General features: G+C 36.3%; 4 protein-coding genes across 4 annotated transcripts; all 4 read left to right on the top strand.

The window, feature by feature from the left end:
* The first annotated feature begins 9565 nt into the window (after positions 1–9565).
* Positions 9566–10576, top strand: LOC133832289 (uncharacterized). Its single transcript, XM_062262672.1, has one exon. It carries the CDS (start codon positions 9566–9568, stop codon positions 10574–10576), a length of 1011 nt encoding a protein of 336 aa, XP_062118656.1.
* Positions 10577–10673: 97 nt separating this feature from the next.
* Positions 10674–15520, top strand: LOC133832223 (uncharacterized). The gene is made up of 6 exons (XM_062262615.1): positions 10674–11211; positions 11368–11566; positions 11685–11721; positions 14321–14383; positions 14485–14567; positions 15478–15520. Exons 1-6 carry the CDS (start codon positions 10674–10676, stop codon positions 15518–15520), a joined length of 963 nt encoding a protein of 320 aa, XP_062118599.1.
* A 706-nt stretch (positions 15521–16226) lies between these two features.
* On the top strand, positions 16227–17267 carry LOC133832159 (uncharacterized). The gene is made up of 2 exons (XM_062262555.1): positions 16227–16550; positions 16644–17267. The coding sequence occupies exons 1-2, from the start codon at positions 16227–16229 to the stop codon at positions 17265–17267; spliced, it is 948 nt and encodes a 315-aa protein (XP_062118539.1).
* Positions 17268–17414: 147 nt separating this feature from the next.
* LOC133832083 (protein ALP1-like) lies at positions 17415–18794 on the top strand. Its single transcript, XM_062262493.1, has 4 exons — positions 17415–17492; positions 17538–17933; positions 18027–18255; positions 18334–18794. Exons 1-4 carry the CDS (start codon positions 17415–17417, stop codon positions 18792–18794), a joined length of 1164 nt encoding a protein of 387 aa, XP_062118477.1.
* Positions 18795–22605: the final 3811 nt, after the last annotated feature.

The following is a 22605-nucleotide window of genomic DNA, read 5'->3' as shown; positions in this document are numbered from 1 at the left end:
ACAAGCACTCGTCGTTATCCAGAATAAGGACGGGACGGTCTTAGAGATAGATGAAGAGATCGATCCAAGAGTGGAAGAAAAAGCTGATCTCGAACCATTAGAATAGCTCGAAGAGATCAAGCTCGAAGAGTCAGATCCCTCGAGAATGGTAATGGTCGGGAAACATCTACGTGAAGAAACTAAATAGCAATTAATTTGCTTTTTGAAGAAAAACCAGGATGTCTTTGCGTGGTCACATTCGAACATGGTAGGAATAAGTCCGAATATAGTGAGCCACGCGCTAAATATCGATAAAAGCTTCCCACCGAAGCAACAAAAGCGAAGACAACTGGACGACGATAGAAAAAAGGCACTGAAAGAAGAATTCGACAGGTTAAAAGCAAACCGATTCATTAGGGATGCTTTTTACCCCGATTGGGTAGCCAATCCGGTACTGGTCCCGAAGCCCAATGGGACATGGCGAACCTGCATTGACTATTCAGACCTCAACAAGGCCTGTCCAAAGGACTGCTTTCCTTTACCACGGATTGACCAACTCGTGGATGCCACGGCAGGGCATGGACTAATGTCATTCATGGATGCCTATTCTAGATATAACCAGATTGTCATGCATGCCCCTGACCAGGAACATACGAGCTTCATAACAGATAAAGGATTATACTTTTATAACGTCATGCCATTCGGGCTAAAAAATGCTGGAGCCACATACCAGCAGCTCGTAAACATGATGTTCTCGGAGCAAATAGGGAACAACATGGAAGTTTATGTTGACGACATGTTAGTCAAGTCTCAACTTAACGATAATCATGTTGATGATCTCGAAGAATGCTTTGCCGTGCTCCGGAAATATAACATGAAGCTTAACCCTCATAAATGCTCCTTTGGGGTATCTTTAGGAAAATTCTTGGGTTTCATTGTAAATGCTCGAGGAATGGAAGCTAACCCAGACAAGATCCAGGCCCTGATCGATATGCCCTCACCTCGAAAACACAAAGATGTCCAGAGTTTGACCGGCAGAATGGCGGCACTAAGTAGGTTTATCTCGAAATCTACAGACCGTTGTCTTCCGTTTTTCAACCTGTTGAGGGGAGGCAAGAAATTTGAATGGACGGAAGAATGCGAGTTGGCTGATGGACCCAAAACGGGTATGTTTAAAAATTTATAAATCGCAAGCGCACGAATCGTTCATATAGAATAGTGATCGTGTAAGCAAGGATGTCGAACCCAAAGGAGTTGTCTAAAATTGAAAAGAAAACTATTTTAAACCAAAATTAATAAATTCTAACCTAGTTCCAAAAATTGATGGGATTTTTGTAACAATAAAAATAAAATAAAAGATAATAATAAAGAAATTAAAGACAAATATATAAACATAAATTAATAATTGTAAACAAGATAGTAAAATAAAGATTATTAAGATAATAGAATCCACAAAATATAAGTTTAATAATATTTATAAATACATTGATTCCCAAGTTTTAGTGATAGTTAAAATAAATCAAACTATCATTTTCAAAATAGATTTATAATTTTAAGCACAAATTAATTCTAAAATGATAGGATATTTCTTCACTTTTCTAAATTATAATTTCAAAGCATTTAGTGTAAATCAATCTAATGAAATAACAAATAAATCAATGAACATTATTTATAAGGAAAAACATAATATTTTTGTTCTAAGCATGGATGTGTACAATTTAATGACACATCTTACACAAAGAATATTATGTTTTTGCACTAATGAAGAACAAAGTGTAAATATGTGCTAACAATCCAAAATACATGATATTTAAGATGAAAGAAGATATTTGAAGAAGAAAATTCCATAAACTTTGTTGCACAAAATGGGAAATCAACATACAAAATAAATACTATCTAGTTACATATTGTTTCATCATCACCTTAATAATCTTAAAAAGATTAGAAACTCATAACTAAAATAGCAAATAAAAAATAAAAATTACAAACATAAATAGGAAAATTTGGAGGAGAAACCCCCAAATATTTCCTCTAAAAATACATAGAAAGTAACAAAAAAGAAGAAGAAGAAAATAAAGAGAATAAAGAGGTTTGAAAGTGTAGAAACTTTGGGTATGGTCACCTCCCCCTAAAATGGACACCACAAATCCCTTATTTATAGCCAAAAATGATGATTAAAATAATCAATTCAAATTAATTAAATTGATTAAATTAATTATAATATGGAAAATAGAGATAAATTATAGGGTGTAATAATTATGTTTTGGGGTAAAAAGTGTAGAAAGTGAGGTAAAAATGTGGTATTTTTGTCATAGGGGACAAATGGTACAAAAGTATTTTTTGTTGGGCTCAAGAACAACATAGCATGCAAAGGTTTGGTGGATTTGGGGCTGCTTTATGGCAGGTTGGAGCTGGGGCGTGTTGCTGAGGAGTTGGGCCTTGGGTGCAGCTGTGTGAAGAGGGACCAGGCGTGAGGGAGCATCTTGGAGACAGGTGGAGGCCCAAATGGGCTGTTGAAGCTTGGTCTTGCTGATGGAGGAGGCTGGGCAGGTGGAGTCAACGTTGGGTTGATTGGCATATGTGGATTGATGGCATTGCTGTGAGGGAAATGCTTCATTGGTGCATGGCTGTGAGGGAAATGCTTCAGGAGGAAACCGTGGGGTGTTGGTGGGCCTTGGAGCTTGGGCCTTTAGCTTTTCAGAAATACCAAAATGTCCTTATTTCTTTCAGCTTTAACTCTTGAAAATGCCACATTTCCTTCTTTTTCTTTCTTTTCAAGAGCAAAAATACCATAAATTCCCTACAAAATAAATATAAAATAAAATATTTTCAATCATAAAATAAATCATATTAGTTCATTGAAAATATTAATTATAACTTAATTTATATTTAACATTTAAGTTCAATAATACAACATTTTTTTACCACTAACTTAACAATAATAATTCAAATAATTAACTACAACATTTTACAACAAAATAACTATATAAAAACACACAAAAATATATAAAATCATGATAAGACTAATAAATTCAAAATTACTTAAAAACTTAATAAATCAATTAAAAACTCAAGAATTAAGCAACAATTAGCACATAAAAAGTGGTAAAATAACTCTATTTTGTAGAGTTATCATTGGCCTTCCAGGAGCTTAAAAAACACCTCGCAGAACCCCCTATCTTATCAAAACCTATTACGGGAGAAGTGCTATACTTATATCTTGCCAGTACCGAGCACGCCATAAGTGCAGTGCTCGTACGAGAGGAAGAAAAGGTGCAAAGGCTTGTATATTACGTTAGTAAAAGGTTACTGGGGGCAGAGTCGAGATACCCCTTGATGGAAAAGCTAGTTCTCAGCTTAATTCATTCATCTCGGAAACTTCGACCCTACTTTCAAGCGCACCCCATCCTTGTACTAACTGATCAACCACTAAGACAAGTCTTGTCTAAGCCAGAAGCTTCAGGTCGACTTCTTAAATGGTTAGCTGAACTCGGGCAATTCGAGATCACCTATCATCCAAGGACGACCATTAGGGCACAAGCCTTGGCAGACTTCATAGTGGAATGTACTGGTATGACCAGCGATGAAGTTATAACCCCGGCCCGCGAGTTGTGGAAACTTTACGTTGATGGGTCATCTAATGAAAATGGATCGGGGGCAGGAGTAATTTTGGTCACTCCTGCAGGAAGCAGATTTCATTATGCCTTGAGATTTGACTTCAACGCATCTAATAACGAGGCCGAATACGAGGCTTTACTGGCGGGACTTCGTATAGCCAAGGAGCTCAATGCTAAAGCAATACATTGTTACAACGACTCCCAGCTGGTGGTTAACCAAATTTTGGGAGAATACCAGGCTCGTGGTACAAAAATAGCAGCTTACTTAGAAAAAGCAAGGTCAGCATTGGAACATTTCGAGTTTTACATGATCGAACAGGTCCCGCGAGAGCAGAAATCGAATGCGGATGCCCTGACCAGGCTCGCTACCTCTACTGAGAGTGACGAGATGAACATCGTACCAATTGAACATCTCTCGGCACCTAGTATTAACGAGCCCGAGCAGGAAGACGTGTGTATGATCGATTCTGAGCCTACCTGGATGACTCCAATAGTCGAATATCTCGAGACCGGCGTCCTTCCAAAAGATCGGAACCAGGCTCGAAAGTTGATGTATCAAATCCCCCGTTACACCATTATGGATGGAAGGCTGTATAGACGAGGATATTCCATGCCATTACTTCGGTGTGTGACTCCACCCGAAGCCAAGAAAATCATTGAAGAAATTCACGAAGGGTTCTGTGGAGACCATACTGGGGGGCATAGCTTGTCCAAGAAAATCATACGCCAAGGTTATTTCTGGCTTACCATCAAGTCAGATTCTTTTGAGTACGTAAAGAAGTGTGATAAGTGCCAGCGATTCGCCACGATTCCTCGAGCTCCACCATCCGAGCTGACTATGATGACCTCCCCATGGCCATTTGCGGTATGGGGAATCGACCTCATAGGCTCTCTCCCAATGCTCAGCGTCGAAACCACCAAGACTCTGACCCACCCGAGACAAGATGTCCGAACCAAGTATAGCCCCATGGGCACCAGCAGCATTGTCAATCGCGAACTCATCAACATGAGGTCGGATCGACAACATATGTGACTTGGAAGTTGAGGGCTTCTTCGGGGGTGGGCAGAGTACTGGGTGGACTGTGACCGGGGGAAGCGCGGAAGAAGCGGTCGAGATGAATGCGTCGACCTGGGCAGTTGGGTCCTTAGCGGTGCTCGCTGTAGTCGGAGCTGGTGGAGTCTTCTCAGTGCGCTTGAGGACTTTGGAGGGTCGGTTCAACCTCCGCGAGCCTCTCGGGCGCCTACTCTTTTGAGCCCCCTCGCCATTAGCGAGCACGACATCAAGGTCAGAATCAATGGCACCTGCACAATTGCAATTAAGATTTAGCATGGCGCTAACAAACAAAGAATAAAGAACAAGTAAAGAAAAACCTAACTGGAACTCTCCCCCAAGCTCGTGCTCGGTGACCAGGAAATCCCTCTATCTTCAGAGGAGGCTGAGAGAGTACCTTCCCTATAGGTGGAAGTCAATCTCAAAAGGTCCCTATAGTCATTAGCGCCATACTGAACGGCTACTCCATCCCACACCTCATTCAAGCTATACATGGTGTCGTATTTCCCGAGCCAGCTATCAAACCTATGTACCCTGTCATCTACCCAAGACCATACATAGAAATGATCCCTATCATCCTTACATAATACTAACCTATCAAGTTTGTGTTTTAGCAGTGAGGGAGACCACATATTCGAGCTAAGGATGATTGTACCTTGCTCATCGGAGCCCGAGCTCGAGGCCTCATCGTTGGCCTCATTCCCCGATTGTGGACTCCTATGGCGGGCTAGAGATGGGGGCCTCGCATCTCTTCTCGGGGGGAGGTTGCCGGTTGGTAAAGGAACGAGCTCCCATTGGGTGTATTTCTTATTGGACCAATCTGATGTAAACTGATCTTCCCCTAAGAGCCCACATGCCCGGAGCATGTCTTCGTGCAGGAGGTAGGAGAGGGATCTCCTGCCGTAAGGGAGTTGGAACAGAATCTCCCTATGCTCCTTCATCTCATCAGTGGGAGCAGGGTGATGATAGTTGGCTGGAAAATCAAATGCATTTCATCTAAGTACGGGCCTAAAAACAGAGTTCGAGCACAGAAAAGAAGGAGGTTGAGGTACTTACGAATCCGTCTGAACGAGTAGTATCGAGACGGGGCTAGGCCATCTGTCCAGAAGAAGGCCTTCTTGAAGTCAGGAGGATGATTAGAAAGATCCTCGAACATCTTCTTCTCCTTGGGATAGCTCGAGAGATAGTAGAAGCCTTCTCCTCCCCGAGCTCGGGAGGGATTACTTTTCAAACAAAAGAGATATATGATCTCTACAAGTGATGGCCCTTCCCACTTCAGCTTGTGGTAAAGCGACCTTAGGGCCGACAGAACCCTATAAGAGTTGGTATTGAGTTGGAAGGGAGCCAGCCCAACATAGTCCAAGAAGCCTTTAAAGAAGGACTTCAAGGGAAGGATAGCTCCTGCCTTCATGTGCTCCTAGCTCCTAGCCGCATACCGCAGTTTGCTATCAGGGTTTCCATCCCTCGGAGCACGGCAGCTCCGCTCGTGGGCAGTCTGAGCTCGGCACCTAAGCGAGCCCGACAACCCTAAGCCATGAAGGGCCAGAATATCAGATATCTGTCCCAGCGACGTGACCGAGCTCCAGTAGTGTTCGGCCTCAAAGAATTCCCTCCTCGGCTGCGAAGTGGAGGGTTCCCCCATCAGTTAGAATCGAAGATCTCCCGGCTTGTACGCGACTGTCACTTTAAGCTTAGGGTCAGGGGGAATCGGTCTAGGCTCGGTATCAGGATCTGGATGAAGGGAGACCCTTAGTCTTTTCCTTTTCCCTTCTTCGACCTCGTACATCTGACGTTGGAAGTGATCTCGGGTTTCTTCTTGTTCACAAGCTAGCTCGTGTTCGCGAATCAGACGCTGGTTCCGGGTAAACAACGACTCCAGGCTCGGAGTGTTTGGTGAATACGGGATGGCAAGCAACGACCCCCACCGTCTTTCCATATTATGTGACATTTAGCAAGAAAGAAAAAATGGTGAGGGCCATGCATGCAAGGAATCGAGAATAACGACCTCAGTGGTTCAAGATCGAAGATGCTTGGATACGAGATGAGCTCGATCATGGGGACCCGATTAGTGTCATGACATGTATTTCACGAAAGAGGGAGGAAAGTGGATTTAATTTTTGAAAATCCCGAAATATCAGGAAAAAAAGGTGGCGGTTATTCAAAAGTGGTATTCTTGGGAATCGCGCATTTTTGAAACCCAGATTTTGTACCCAATATCTTGGTGTGCAAGATACGTCTTCCGAAATTTGAAAACCCAGAAAAAAAAAAAACCATATTTGGGTCTTCCTACATATGAACTGGATTTAGAACTAGTAATGTGGAAAACTAAGCCTAATATTTATCGATCAAAGCATCCTAGTGCATTAAACTAAAGAATGAACCAGCACAGTTCCAATGACTAAGATGCAGTGGAGGCAGAAACACACGTAAAAGAGGAAAAATATATAAAGCCAAGATCAGATACTTACACAATGTAATCGGTGGGAACAGAGAAATGGATGACTGAATGAGCGGTTGCAAGTACGATCTCATCGATTCAAAAAGTCCAACCATGTTTTGTCTTCTCGGCTTGGAGAACATGCAAGAATCGGACAAGAATGTCTCTGGTATTTTCTCTCTAAAAAAAATTCGAATGTAAGGGAAAAATGAAGAAGACGACTGGAAGCTTATTTATAGGCCCATGGATATGTTGAAAGTCGAACCAATCTAGGCCATTGGCCAGATTCCGTGCCAAATCCGACGGTCAGGGATAAGTGATATGATGGTACTGTAAAGGTGGCAGGCGAACGATCGTGGGCAGGTTTCCAAGGTACTTAAGTACCTTGAATAAGCAATACTCAACTGACGCGTGTCCATACTCGAGTATGTGTGACGATGCGGTTCCTGAAGGAAGTAGTTCAAAAGTTTCCTTCTCATAGGATTCGAACTAATACTTTTGAGGGGGCAAAATGTTACACCCAGATTTCGAGACTTGAGGTTGTGACCTCGAAAGCTGGATTCGTCAGGTGTAAGCTTGCGATAGCTAAAATACATGTTCGTAATCTAGACGCCAAATCTTCAAAGCATGTGGCAACCTTGAAGATGGGTAGCCTCGAAGTCCTTATAAGCTCGAAAGACAGAACATCGGAGGACGTCCATTGTCAGGTGGCCTCGGATCAAGAGGTCCGAGCTTGGCATAGGTGTGAGCTCGAAATAAGGTGGCTTCGGTGATATTTACCCACTCCGAGCTGGTCTTGGGGAAAATAATGCAACTCGTAATTTATTCAGAGACCTAGACTGGCATGATGCTGATTCCTGATCTCGAACGACTTAATAGGTCACCTGAGGAGACGCAGTCTATGCATTCAAGAGATATTTATTGTTGTAACTTCCCTACAATAAAGGGATATTAACTAGTCGGTTATACGCCCCCTGGTCTTCAGGGGACGTTTCCTTGTATATAGGAGTTACAAACTTTAAAGTCATTAAATTTATTAATGTACAGAATAACTTCCCGAAACGTGTGGGATTGTATTCTGAGATCTCCTCTATAAATAGAGAGATCATGTACCTTTGTAAAGGACCAAAATTTTGTGATCTTGAGAGAATCTCTTGAGAATTCATTCTTGAAGAATTTCCATAAATTTCCTAAGTCTTAATAAAAAGGACTCGTGGACTAGGCAGAGTTAACTGTTGAACCACGTAAAAAACTCTCATTGTTTTATTGTATTATCCTTTTTGGCCATAGTTTTTACTGTTTACGTGCTCTACATTTTAAGTTGATGAAATGCGGCGTCAACAATTATGAATGGAAACCATCAGTGTGCTCCTTATGTAAAGGTATGGGTCATGAAGATTTGGAGGGTCGTAAGCATAAGCAATCTAAAATTCCGGAGAAAACTACATCTGTGTGGCAGGCTAAGTCACTAGTTCCACCTCCTGAGCATGGGGGATTAGTTGGTCAGAATTCTAATGATAAACAGAACTCTGTTATTGCTCAGGTGAAGACTAATATAGCACCTGATGGGTTTCAGCCAGTGTCTAAAATTAGCCAGGTTACTACACTGCAAGACCTGTCTGTTAAGGTTGGAAATCCTTTTGAACTGTTGAAAGATAATGTGGAGGATATCAAGTTTGGTCAAATTCTGTGTGATTTGAGTACTAATATAGTGGGAGGGGGAGTTCCTCCGGATTTTCATGGATAGAATTCTTTGCTGGAATGTGAGGGGGTTGAATAAGTTGCAAAAACAACAAGAGGTTAAGTTTTTCCTTAACAATAAATAGTTTGGCCTGGTTTGTTTTCTGGAGACTAAACTTAAGGGTCCTCGACTGGGTCATATGTATATGTCATTATTTCAGGGGTGATGCATTACTTCTAACTTAGCTACTCATTTTGGGGGCAGAATAGTCTTAGCTTAGAGGCATGAATCTTTTGTTCTTTCTGTTTTGGATTGCACAGCTCAATGCATTCACTGCTTTCTGCAGCCAAAACAGAGTACTGGTTTTCATATCACCTTTGTGTATGCTTTCAATAGCTCTATTGAGAGAAGGAAATTATGGGACTACTTGAGTAATTATAAAGGGAATATAACTGGAGCTTGGGTGATGATGGGAGATTTTAATGCTAATTTAAATGGTGATGAAAGAATTTCTGTGAGAGGTCATAAATTGGGCTCGGATTTCAAAGCTTGCTTGGAGTTTTGTGAGGTTAGAGACATTAAATGTTCTGGAACTTTTTACATTTGGAATAATAAGCAAAGCGGGGATGATAGAGTTTATGCTAAGTTGGATAGAGTGTTGGCGAATTCTGATTGGGTGTCCTCTTATCCCACAACTGAACCTGCCTTTTTGCCTGAAGGAGATTTTGATCATAGTCCGATTCTGTTATCTGTTTTTCAAGAGGTGACGGGCGGAAAAAAAATCTTTTCGTTATTTTGATATGTGGAGTACTGCTCCTAGTTATCAGGAAAGAGTTACTAATAGCTGGAGTCAGATGGTTTCAGGCACTCCTATGTTTCAAGTTGTTCAAAATCTGAAGTGTTTAAAACAAATTTTTAAGGATTTGAATCGTGAGCATTTTGGGGATCTCCCAGCGCAACTATTACGTACCAAGCTTCATATGCTTGATATTCAAGGAGCTCTTCAATTGGACCCTTTGAACATAAGACTAATTAATAAAGAGGTTGTTACCCGGGCCAGTTATAGAAAGTGTCAGGATAATTATTTGGCCTTTTTGAAGCAAAAAGCTAAAATCAGTTGGCTCAATGAGGGTGATGATAATACTAGTTTGTTTCATCAAAGCTTAAAGCAAAGGAGATCAATCAATTCTGTTTATGCCGTGCAGGATATGCATGGTCAATGGGTAGATTCTAAAGAAGGAGTCTCAGAAGCTTTTCTATCTTTTTATCAGGAGTTGTTGGGTTCTCATTTGGATAGCAGGAGGAAGGTGTCTCAAACTATAGTTAATATGGGTCCTTTAGTTTCTTCAGAGCAGCAGCAAAATCTTCTTCTTGACTTTACCTATGAAGATGTTAAAAGCGTTATATTTTCCATTCCGAATCATAAAGCAATGGGGCCGGATGGTTATGGGAGTGGTTTCTATAAGACTAATTGGGAAGTTGTTGGGGAGGAAGTTAGTAGGGAAGTTCTATCTTTCCTTCACTCGGGTCATATGCTCCAGGAGATCAACAACACTACTATCACTCTTATTCCTAAAACTCAATGTCCTGCATCTGTTAGTGACTTTTGGCCTATCTCTTGTTGTAATGTTTTGTATAAGGCAGCTGCTAAGTTGATTGGTGAGCGTTTGAGGTGTATTTTGCTTGAATTAATAGCTCAGAATCAGGGAGGTTTCATACATGGGAGGTTAATTGCTCATAATATCATGATTTTTCAGGATTTAGTTCGTCATTATGGTAGGAAGACTAAGCATCCTAGTTGCATGTGTTAAAGTGGATTTGCGGAAAGCGTATGATACGGTTGACTGAGATTTTTTAGAGGAAATGTTACTGGCCCTGAATTTCCCTGTTAAATTTGTTAGTCTGATTATGACGTGTGTGCGCACTCCTCGTTACTCTTTGTTATTAGGTGGCTCCATCCATGGTTTTTTTGAGGCCAAACGTGGGTTAAGACAGGGAGACCCTCTGTCTCCTCTTCTTTTTGTCATTTGTATGGAATATTTATCTCGCATATTAGCTAAAGTTGCTTGTAAGCACGATTTTCATTTCCACCACAGATGTACAGAGCTTAAACTTACTCATTTGTGTTTCGCGGACAATATCATTCTGTTCTGTAGAGGTGATATCATTTCAATCTTGCGCCTGCTTCAAGGCTTTAAGTGGTTTTCAGTGTCTTCTGGTTTGCAAGCGAATGTGAACAAATCGGCCTTTTATTGTCATGGTATGCCAGAAGAGGATGTGAAACGTATTCACCTTGCTTCAGGGTTCAGTAAAAGTCAGCTCCCCTTTCGTTACCTTGGAATTCCAATATGCTTTAAGCGCCTCAGTATGGCTGAATGCTCTGTTTTGGCTGAGAAGATGTTGCATAGAATTCGAATTTGGAGTTCTCGACACTTGTCTCTTGCAGGTAGATTGACTCTTGTGAATGCTGTGTTGTTGTCTATTCAGATTTACTGGGCTCAAGTTATGATCCTCCCAAAGGCTCTACTTGAGAAAATTGTTCAAATCTGTTGAAATTTTATGTGGCATGGGTCTGCTAAGTTCTTTGGCCCTAGTTCTGCAGCCTGGGGTATAGTGTGTAAGAGGAGGATTGATGGAGGTTTGGGTGTGAAGGATATATTCTTATGGAACTTAGCTGCTATGGGGAAGCATGTCTGGCATATTTCCATGAATAAAGAGAGTCTTTGGGTGAAATGGGTCCATGTTGTTTACCTCAGGGGTCTTGAGTGGTGGGAGTACTCGGCTACAAATGATAGTAGCTGGTACTAGCGTCAGGTGGTGAGAGTGAAAGACCACATAAAAAGCCTCTTGTCCAAGAACAGTTTCGAACAACCCTCCTTCTCTATTGCTGCTCTTTATAAAGTTCTAAATCATAATCAGCAAACCAGATTCTGCTATGATGCAATTTGGCACAGGGGTATTGTTCCTAAGCATAGATTTTTCATGTGGCTGTATTTGTTAAGGAGATTGAAAACCAAAGATCGGCTCCAAAAGTTTGGTTTGGGTATCGATCTTTTCTGTTCCATTTGTGGTTTGAAGAAAGAATCTCATAATCATCTGTTCTTTGAATGTTGGTTTAGTGCCCATTGTATTCATCCCATTCTGAAATGGTTGTCACTTAAGACTCGTCACTGTTCAGAAGAAGGCATTTTCAAGTGGATCAAAAGAAGCAAGTTGAGTAGGTTCAAGAAATTAGTGTATTGGTCTATACTAGCTAGCCTTGTTTATCATATTTGGAAAGTTAGAAATTTAGCTTATTGGGAGGGTTTAGTTTGGTCTGTTCAGTATACAATATACTTGACTAAAAAGATTGTTTATCATAGGATTTTTTATTTAGGTTTAGTTGGGGTTAAAGCTGTTGATTTAGTTTGGTTTCATAAGTTGTTTGAAAATGTAACTTTGCTCTGAGGAGCTATTCATCCTTTGTATCCTTGGGTTTTCTGCAATACACTGACTTTCTTACCAAAAAAAAAATATCAAGCTATGTCTTTTGCTTTTTCTGCTTGTTAAAATATCAAGTTAATATTTTTTAATTGATGGAAGCTTTGTTTGCTTGCATTAATAATGCCCCCACCTCCATTTCTTCTGCTGTAAATTTCTGATTTGCTAGTAGAAGAAGGTTATTTTCATTGATTAATTCTAGAACTATAGTGACACACAATGGTAAGTCTGTTATTTTTGCAGCAACTTTTTTCTTTATTTCCATGTAGAACAATATTGAATTGTGTGTTTCAACCTTCATTGGTTGTGTTCCTTTGGCTACTTGATAATAAACTTCAATAGTTGCTCTTGTTTCCTTTATCTCATCTTTTATCAAATTCACTAAGTTGTCAAGATAACAATTTGGTAGAATCAATATCTCAGTCATTGTGTTCCCTTTGTACTCATTTTTTTTTCATTCCACTTGCCTCCAAATTGAACCAAAGAAGTAGTATTGTCCATACCTGCAAAATTTGGCAAAATTTTCAAGAGTTAGTTGGTTGTAACTGGGGAAGGTAACTGATTACCTTAGTCTGTAATCACATACCCTACTGAAACACTTAATTGAAAATATTGACTGTTTTTCAAGGTAACTGGTTACTTTGTTGTTACTGAATGTTTTGGCAATTAAAATTCACATCAATATTAAATGATTTTTTTTATTGAAAAGACAAGTTAGAATCTAAGGGGCTGATTGATTTGTTATTTGAATCCAATTTTATAAATTCAAAAACTAAAAAAGTAATGGGCCCACAAAATAAGTGATTGGTTTGTTCTTTTTGAAAACAAAATCCCGATCATGATCCTAATTATTTGTCTAAAAAGTGGAAAACGATAATTTCACGTTTTCTGTCTTTCCGAAAACTAAACCCATGGATTTCTTTCTTTCATTGTCTTCCTTGTCTTGATGTGTCCCACCCAACGGTGATACCCAGAAGCTTTGGAGATGTTTGACTGTGAAGGCCTCTCGCTACTCTTCGTCTTCCTCGATTGTGAAAAACTCTATTGTTGAATTCCACTGTATTATTCTGCTTCTTCTGGTGCTCAGCAGGCTGCATTCTTGGAAAGGTAATTTCTATTTTCTTCAATTCTGCAATTCGATCGAGTTGGGGTTGGGTTAGTGGATCTATAAACCGATTTAGTCAAAACAAATTGGACCCAGAATTTAGAGATTATTAGTTTTGATCAGTGGGTTAGATTGTGAACAATGTTAATGAAATTCCTTTATTGCCCTTTAATGTATTGCCGATGAACTTGTAATCAAGCTTCATCTATTAGTTCTGATTGAATCCCAAGATGAGTTTTTCACAATGATTTTGAATTGAGAATGATGAAAAAGTAACTGAATAGTAATTGAAATTTGGAAATGATTTATATATACACATATACATATAGTGGATCTGCTCTAATATGTTTTTTTCTTTCCATTATTGTGGTTAATATTGTTATATCTTTATCTCCTATGCAGAAAGTGAATAAGTTCTCAATAGCTAATCAGGAAGCAAAGCCGAGTGACTGACTTGTCCATTTAATCATGCTTTAACACTTTGTATGTGTTAACTGACTTGCATGAGAAATGGTTGCAACTTGTGTTTCATTTTATTTTGTGTTTTAATATATATATTTATATATATATAAGCACTCACCTTCATAATTATTTAGTGCATTTTATATAGTTGGGAGACTTGTATGTTTCTGCTGAAAGATTGTAGTACTATGTTGATTATGCATATGAGCTTCTCACCAGTGAAGGTGAGAGACTTGTAGTACTATGCTGGTGAGAGACTTGTGCTGGCATTAAGTTTATGGCTTCACTTATATCATTGTTAGGTGGACTTCTCATCTCCATATTTTTCCATGTTCCAATAAATTGCTAATGAATTTGTTTTTATTGCTGTGTATAGTTATAATAAGTTGACTTTAAATAAGCTATACATAGTTATTTCTTCTATTTGAATAAGCTTACGTTGTTTTCAAGTACTTGAATGCTTTTTTGTATTCTAGTTAATTCCCTTTCGTTTATTATTTTTTGATAGGTTCCTCTTTGCATAGGTGAGGTTTATCTTTGGAATACTAGTATTAGTATTGGGTCTCTTCATGTATTGTTGTTTTTCTTTGAACTCCTCATGAAATAGAACACACCTGTAAATAATGTAGAGCTTTTACTATAAAATGCATCAGTGATAAATTAATTTTTCAGGTTGATTCTTATTACAGTGTTAGAACTAGATCATGCATAATCTTCACGGGGTATGTTTTGGATAGGACTGCTAGAGTACAGAGGTATTAATTAGTTTTGATTTTTTTTTTGTTTTAATGTTATTATTAGTTTATATATATATAAATCTGTTTTGAGTATTTGTTTATGGTTATTATAGGTTTATGTGCAGTGGATATATACAAGTCTGGATGAAGAAGCAATGATATTATGCTTAATTCTAGAGTTGAAAGTGATTGCCTCCATTAAATATTGATTCAATTTCTTACTTTTCCTACTATTGAATAATTACAAATCTGCCTGGCCTTAGTTTTGTTGATATGTGAGTTAGCTACAATTAAAGGTATCCAAAAACTTTTTGGTGTGGATAGGGGGTTTGATGTGGTGTTATTGGGTCTACAACGTGGTTTAAAGATTAATTTTGAGCTTATTAAATGGTGATTTATTTATTTATTTAAAGGTCATTTATATTTTGCACCCCAAGTGTCTCTTTTATCTTCTATTTATTTTCTTCCTTTTTTGTAAGTAATAATAGATGTTGTTTTGCAAGCTCATGGTTTTCTTGTATTAGAATTGGGGTCAGATTCTTAGGAGAACCTAGCTAGTAAGATGCTTTTCTGTCTTGTCTTCCAAAGATAGTAGGTTTAGTGTGATACACATATCATTAGTCCAAGCATAAAGTTCAGTTACAAATGTTCATATATACTTGTCATTAGTTCCTTTGCTTTCTTCTTTAAACACATTATTCCTGGTAATATTCTTCTGCACTAACTTCTAAAAATTAACAGCCCTTCTATTACATTGGACATTTCATGAAAAATGATTTACAAGAAAACCAAGAAATACAGACAGAGTTAGATGTTCAACAGATAGTAATAACAAATTTTCTGATTTCTTTCTTTGTGTAATATGGTGTAAACTTATGAATTATTATTTCAATCCTGTTGTGTTCTTATCAACTTTTCTTTTTGGCAGGTTCCGGGGATTCTTTTGGAAAGCAGCTAGAATAGGTGGGTAATAATAAAGTATTTTGTTGCAAAAAAATTTTCACATTGCATGACATAATACATGAACTCAAAATAATCTTTGTTGTCTAAAATGCTTTGAAGAATGTGAGAAGCTTTTGTGAGTAGAAAGATAGTTTAGATTATATGATATAACATCTGGGACTCATTTCCAATTATAAGGCAGCCCAAAGCCATAAAGCAAGTCTGCTTGGCTAACAAACTCTGAGTGTAGGCTGTTTAATAAAAGTCTCTATTGGATGTTGATTAGTTTCCTTTCAATAGTTTGAAATTTGGTTTCTTGTCAGTTTTCCTAATGAAGTATTAATGGCTGAAATTTTTCCATCACATGAAGAAATTCCTAAAAAATGGGCTTAGCCAGAGTCACTGATTGAATCGTGTGGAATATTTCTATATTGTGGTAGTGAAAAGTTGTTTAAATACTCAAAAGCTACTGAAAAATTGTTTAATGAAAAGTTGTTTTGAGTTCTGAGTCCCTGATTAAATACTCATCATCTTTTGTTTGAAGTAGCAGCCGACCACACCACCATTACAGCCCATTTGCTCTCAATTTGCAACATCTGAGGTGAGCTCTTTTTCTCACTCTTACATCTTGGAATTCTTTGATTTGAATGTTTGATTTTGAAAACTTGAGCTAATAAATTTAAAAGAAGCATTATTTATGAAGAAATAGATTGTGATAGTTAAAATTATGATTAGATGGATGCGAAGAATGTAGACATTGACGATCATGCTTCTTGGCCTGAGGCTATTGAATCACATTATATTGGTCTTTTGTATGAAGAGGCTAAAAAAGGATTACAAACAACAACCTTGGACAAAAAAGGATGGCTAAAAATAGAAAATGACATATTTAATTCTTTTGGAAAGAGATATAAAATGCCTCAATTGAAATCCAAATTCAATCGGTTGAGAAAGGCACATCGAGAATTTTCTCATCTTTTGGAACAAACTGGTATGGGATGGGATACTCAAACAAAAACTGTTACAGCAAGTGATGAAGTATGTGACACTTATCTAAAGGTAATAGACTTATACTATACTTGTGTTGTTGATTACTTGATTATTCTAAATTCATATTATGTAGTAATGTTGTGTGTTTTTGGATTTTTGTAGAAATATCCAAATGCGAAGAGATTTCGAAAAAAAGGATTGCAACATTATGAGATGCTTGGAGAAATATTCAATAATACAACAGCCACTGGTGGTATGAGTTATGCCTCCACTCAACTTCCACCTTCTTCAGTTGAGGAACGCCAACAAGAGCGTCATTTTGTTGGCACTGGAGCACATGTTGATATTGATCTTGAATTTGACGGTGATAATTATGGAGAGGAAGAAGAAGTTACTGGTGTACGTCGTCGAGCTACTTCTGCTCCACCAGATGCACCAAAACCAAAAGAGAAAAAGAACAAAGGGGCTAGTTCTGCCTTCGACCAAGTGATGGGAGAACTTGCAAAAAGTATTTCTGCTAAGACTGAGGCATCATTAACACGGAGTGAGACTATGCGTAAGTATTATGAATCGAGAGAAAAAAGAATTAGCGAGGAAACCAGCAAAGTCACTAATTCTTACAATGTGGAAGATTGTCAAAGCATTCTTGATAGTATTCCAGATCTGGATAATAAAATATACCTCAAAGCGTTGCATGAGTTTGTAGCAACCCCAGAATGGCGTGGAATATTCATGAGAATGAATGAGGAGCGTCGACGTGCTTATCTTGATTCATTGTTGGAGTGATTTAATATTGTTTATTTATTATGACTTTGTCTGTTATGAACTACCAAACCATGAAGTTTACATTTTCTTAGATAATGTGTAATGAACTTGACTTGGTGTTTATTGTCGTGATTGAACTTTTATTATTGTCATAATTAGGTACCTAAGATGGATGATTCGGATGAGGAGTTTGAAATATTATTTGGTGATACTTCGTCTTCATCAAGCGAGGAATTAATTGGTCAAGTTCTCATGGATAATTGAATACATGAGATGCAAAAATCTCAACAGATTAGACGACCACTACGCACTTCAAATATGTCTGGACGTCAATATTTACTTGAGCTGCTAAATGGACATCCTGATAGATTGTTTTACACAATTAGAATGGACGTTAATACTTTTAGATCTTTATGTCGTCGATTAGTTGAAATGGAAGTCATAGAACATGACAAGGTAATTAGTGTTGAAGAAGCTGCTGTCATGTTTCTATGGATAGTAACACACAACCAACGAGTTAGGACTGTGGCCGAAAGATATCAACATTCGGTAGAAACTGTTTGTCGTCAGTTTGGCAGACTGCTAGATGCATTGTGTTATTTAGGAAATGAAGTAATAAGGCCTCTTCACTTTAATACTGTGCAAGCAGAAATTCAAAATAATTCGAAGTATTTCCCATGGTTTAAGGTAAATTTTATTTATTAATTTTAATAAAAAATTTGTTATAATTCATATCAATTTAATTGAAGTTGGTAATGATATATCTGATTTGTTATGTAGGATTGTGTTGGAGCAATTGATGGTACTCATGTAAGTGCAGTTGCACCAGCTCTAAAACAACTTGCATATAGAGGAAGAAAAGTAGATGTAACACAAAATGTAATGGCTGCATGCTCCTTTAATATGATGTTTACTTATGTCTACGCTGGATGGGAAGGAACAGCCAATGACTCTCGAGTGCTTCTTGATGCAATCAGAAAAGACGATAACTTTCCCATGCCACCACCAGGTCTTAAATTACACTTGTCTTGATGCATTATAATTTTCTTTCACATTCCCTTGTTCATAATAAGTGATTTTAATATAGGTAAATACTATGTTGTTGATTCTGGCTATCCAAATATGCCTGGGTTTCTAGCACCATATCGTGGTGAACGTTATCACTTGCGTCGCTTTAGAGGAAGAGGGAACCATCCTAGAGGTGCGATGGAGTTATTCAATTATAGGAACTCATCATTGCGCAATGTGATTGAACGTTGTTTTGGACTTCTTAAAGCCAGGTTTTCCATTTTGAAGTCAATGCCTCCATACTTGCTTGGAAAGCAGCGTCGAATATCAATAGCATGTTGCGCTATCCACAACTGGATCAAAATGCATTCTATTAATGATAGAATGTTTGGACAATATTCAGAGTATGCTACACCTGTTGAAGATATTGAAGGAACTGAAAGCCAATCTAATACAACAATAGAAAACCAACAAGAAGGAGATGAAGCAGGAATTTCTGAGGCACCACAGATTAATTTCAATCAAGCTTATATGGCTTAGATGGAAAATATTAGAGATGACATTGCTGGACAAATGTGGCTTAGTTATAACAATAATGTTTAGTTAATTAAAAATATGTAACTTTAATTTAGAAAAAAAATCAAAATTAACGACAATGCAATATTGTTATGAATTTAATCAATGCACTATTATTAAATTTTAATTTATCAATATAATTAAATTTTACTTAATTAAATTTGGAGATAAATCAAAATTTAATATTATACAACCTATGTATATAAAATATAAAAATAAAAATAATATTCAGATTCAGCTGAACCAATCACGAATTCAGTTTCTGTTATATTTTCAAATTTAATACCAATCACAAATTCAGTTTTTTAAAACTCAAAAACAGTTTCCTGACATTGAACCAATCACATTTTCAGAAACATGTTTTTAGTCACTAAATTCAAATTTTCATTTCAGAATCTCACTTTTCAAAAATACAGTTTTCTAATCACGAATCAATCAGACCCTAAAATTTTCATAGTTCTTGTTTTTTGTCTATTTTTTATCAATCAATGTACATATATCAGTAGGTTTAAATAATTTTTTTAATTTTTTAGTTTATAGATTGTTTGTGTTTTTAGAAAGCACATCATGATCATCACTATTATTATTATATTCAAGATAATAGTTAAAAATAATTTCAAAATTTTATGCAAACAAAATAGATTTATGTAGAACATTTAGGAAATTAATAGTTTTGAAATAGAAGAAGATGCCAATAGAATATAATTTAATATATTAAGGTAGCTGGTTACCTTAGTCTGTAATCACATACACTACTGAAACACTTAATTGAAAATATTGACTGTTTTTCAAGGTAACTGGTTACTTTGTTGTTACTGAATGTTTTGGCAGTTAAAATTCACACAAATATCAAATGATTTTTTTTATGGAAAAGACAAGTTAGAATCTAAGACGGTGTTTGGCACCTTAACTAAAAAAACTGTTTTTTGTTTTTAAAAACTAAAAACTGTTTTTTGAAAACAAGTTAGAGTGTTTGACATTGTTTTCAGAAAACAATTTTTAAAAACAAAATTACAAAAAACAGAAAATTTTGAAAACAACAAAAAATTGTTTTCTATTGTTCTCAAATTTTCTTTCCTAACTTTCTCACTTCTTATTTTTCATCATTTTTTCTTTCAAATTATTTTATCTCATTATTTATTACAAATTTTTAAAATATTTTTCTCTTTGTAAATATATTTGTTAATTTTTTATTTAAGATTTTGAAAAAATAAAACTAAAAAAATTGTTTTTAAAAAACATTAACCAAATACCTCTTGTTTTTTGAAAACTACAAAAATAGTTTTCTGTTCTCATTTCTGATAACAAAATTTTGAAAACAAAAAACAGAAAACAATGTCAAACAGGCCCTAAAATTTTCATAGTTCTTGTTTTTTGTCTATTTTTTATCAACCAATCTACATATATCAGTTGGTTTAAATATTTTTTTTAAAATTTTTTTAGTTTATAAATTGTTTGTCTTTTTAGAAAGCACATCATGATCATCACTATTATCATTATATTCAAGATAATAATTAAAAAATAATTTCGAATTTTTATGCAAACAAAATAGATCTATGTAGAACATTTAGGAAATTAATAGTTTTGAAATAGAAGAAGATGACACTAGAATAGAATAGAATTGAATATATTAATGTAGCTGGTTATCTTAGTCTATAATTACATACACTACTGAAACACTTAATTCAAAATATTGACTATTTTTCAAGGTAATTGGTTACCTTGTTGTTATTGAATGTTTTGGGAGTTAAAATTCACACAAATATCAAATAATTTTTTTATGAAAAAGACAAGTTGGAATCTAAAATTTTCATAATTCTTGTTTTTTTTTTATTTTTTATCAACCAATCTACATATATCACTTGGTTTAAATTTTTTTATTTTTTTTAGTTTATAAATTGTTTGCCTTTTTAGAAAGCACATCATAATCATCACTATTATAATTATATTCAAGATAATAATTAAAAAATAATTTTAAATTTTTATGCAAACAAAATAGATCTATATGTAGAACATTTAAGAAATTAATAGTTTTGAAATAGAATAAAATGAATAAAATATAATTGAATATATTAAAGTAGCTGGTTATGTAACCTGTCGAAACACTTAATTGAACATATATTATCAATTACATGTAAACTAAAAACTATGTATGATCAATATTTGGACTACTACAGTAAGAACTGGATGCATCAACCACACGCATTCATTCTTGAATAATAATTCTATATTTATTATTATAATTTTCTTGCAAAAAAAATTGATTTGTTTAGTGTGCTTACTGTTGTGTCAACCTGGGCTGGGCCCATTTATCTTTTCTCCTATTGGGCTGGCCCCAATTCTCATGTACCTTTCCCTTTGTACATGTAAGTTACATTTTGGCCCATAGCCACAAACTTTGTAGGGCAATTTTCGGTTAACCACGTGAATATCTGTTGAAATTTGAGACTAACTATTTTAGCTCTGGTCTTTTTTAAAAAAAGAAAAAAAGAACAAAAAGTAGTAGAAAATTATTCCTCTTAACTAAAAATATAGAAAAATTATTTTCTTAACATTATTTATGATACCACTTTGTTAACATAGCGACTCAAAATAGACAAAAGTCTAAATAATGGAAAACATAGTATTATTGGAGAATAATCAACTGTGAAAGTATTCATCTTGGAGCATGGGACTACTTATTCTCTTCACGTGGATCGTCTTGTCCTTTGTCGTTTTACGCCTTATCATTTCTTCAGGGCCGGCCCGTGAGCATTAGGGGCCTAAGAAATTGTTTTGGTATTTTTACAATATTTATATATAAAATGGTATTTTTGTAAAATTATGGAGCCTTTTTGTATAGAAAAAATAGCATTTTTTAAAAAATAGGACATTTTTATTTAGAGCCTTAGGCACAAACCTGGTCCGCCCATGTCTAGGTTCAGCCTTGCATTTCTTTCATTTGTCGTTCCGTCTTCAAATCAGTTATTTTTTGACTTAGTAATAGGTTTTTGTTATTTCTCAGTATGTTGTTTTCATTTGTTTTGGAAGAAGACGGAAATAGATACAAATTTTGATCAAACTTAAGATTATTATGAGCATTCTTTTGATGATTGTGTCTTTGATTTGAATTTGGCAAAGATTAAGATTGTAAGAGCATGTTTGGTTCGTCGTATTGTATTATATAATATTATTTTTATTCAACATTGTGTTTGGTATTCACTTGTGTTAAAATGTTGTATTAATTAATATTAAAGTTATAATAAAATATATTAATACTACAGTAATAATACACCCGGCCCCGAATTCTGGACTCGGACCCAGACCTGGCCCAAGACCCTGAACCCGACACCAGACCCCGGACCTGGACCCTGCCCCAGCCCTGGATCCGGCCCCAAACCTAGACCTTCACCTCGACCCCGGCCACGAATCCGATCCCCGACCCCAGACCCTAGCCCTAGACCATACCACAATACAATTTAAATTAAAAAATATTATTGTTGACACCATTTTTCGTCAACTTAAATCAAAAGAGCACTAAATAATGATTTAAGAAATAAGGAAATAACAGTAGGATTTTTACGTGGTTCAGCATTTGAAATCTACCTAGTGCACGAATAAATATTATTGATTCAAGATACTCTCTCAAAGCTTTTTTTAAAGCAATTCAACAGAGTATTATCAATACAATTTTGTGCGTCGTTACAAATGAATTCCCCAGGTTATTTATAGACCTGGTTGATAGAATATCTTTCCCTTATTTCGGGAAGTTACAATTCAAATTTGAAATAAATAC

The sequence above is a fragment of the Humulus lupulus genome, chromosome 1, assembly GCF_963169125.1.
Source record: "Humulus lupulus chromosome 1, drHumLupu1.1, whole genome shotgun sequence".
NCBI lineage: Eukaryota > Viridiplantae > Streptophyta > Magnoliopsida > Rosales > Cannabaceae > Humulus > Humulus lupulus.
Note: the sequence above shows the minus strand (reverse complement) of the source record. Positions and strands in the feature narration are given on the sequence as shown.

What these genes read in the sequence shown, in the direction of transcription:
- LOC133832289 (XM_062262672.1), top strand. Translation starts at nt 9,566, where the DNA reads ATGTGGAGTACTGCTCCTAGTTATCAGGAAAGAGTTACTAATAGCTGG.
- LOC133832223 (XM_062262615.1), top strand. Translation starts at nt 10,674, where the DNA reads ATGACGTGTGTGCGCACTCCTCGTTACTCTTTGTTATTAGGTGGCTCC. An exon ending in GCTACAAATGATAGTAGCTG is followed by an intron (nt 11,567 to 11,684) that starts GTACTAGCGTCA and finishes AATCATAATCAG; the next exon opens with CAAACCAGATTCTGCTATGA. An exon ending in TTAGTATTGGGTCTCTTCAT is followed by an intron (nt 14,384 to 14,484) that starts GTATTGTTGTTT and finishes TTAATTTTTCAG; the next exon opens with GTTGATTCTTATTACAGTGT.
- LOC133832159 (XM_062262555.1), top strand. Translation starts at nt 16,227, where the DNA reads ATGGATGCGAAGAATGTAGACATTGACGATCATGCTTCTTGGCCTGAG. An exon ending in TATGTGACACTTATCTAAAG is followed by an intron (nt 16,551 to 16,643) that starts GTAATAGACTTA and finishes GGATTTTTGTAG; the next exon opens with AAATATCCAAATGCGAAGAG.
- LOC133832083 (XM_062262493.1), top strand. Translation starts at nt 17,415, where the DNA reads ATGGATGATTCGGATGAGGAGTTTGAAATATTATTTGGTGATACTTCG. An exon ending in GCGAGGAATTAATTGGTCAA is followed by an intron (nt 17,493 to 17,537) that starts GTTCTCATGGAT and finishes AAATCTCAACAG; the next exon opens with ATTAGACGACCACTACGCAC. An exon ending in AGTATTTCCCATGGTTTAAG is followed by an intron (nt 17,934 to 18,026) that starts GTAAATTTTATT and finishes TTTGTTATGTAG; the next exon opens with GATTGTGTTGGAGCAATTGA.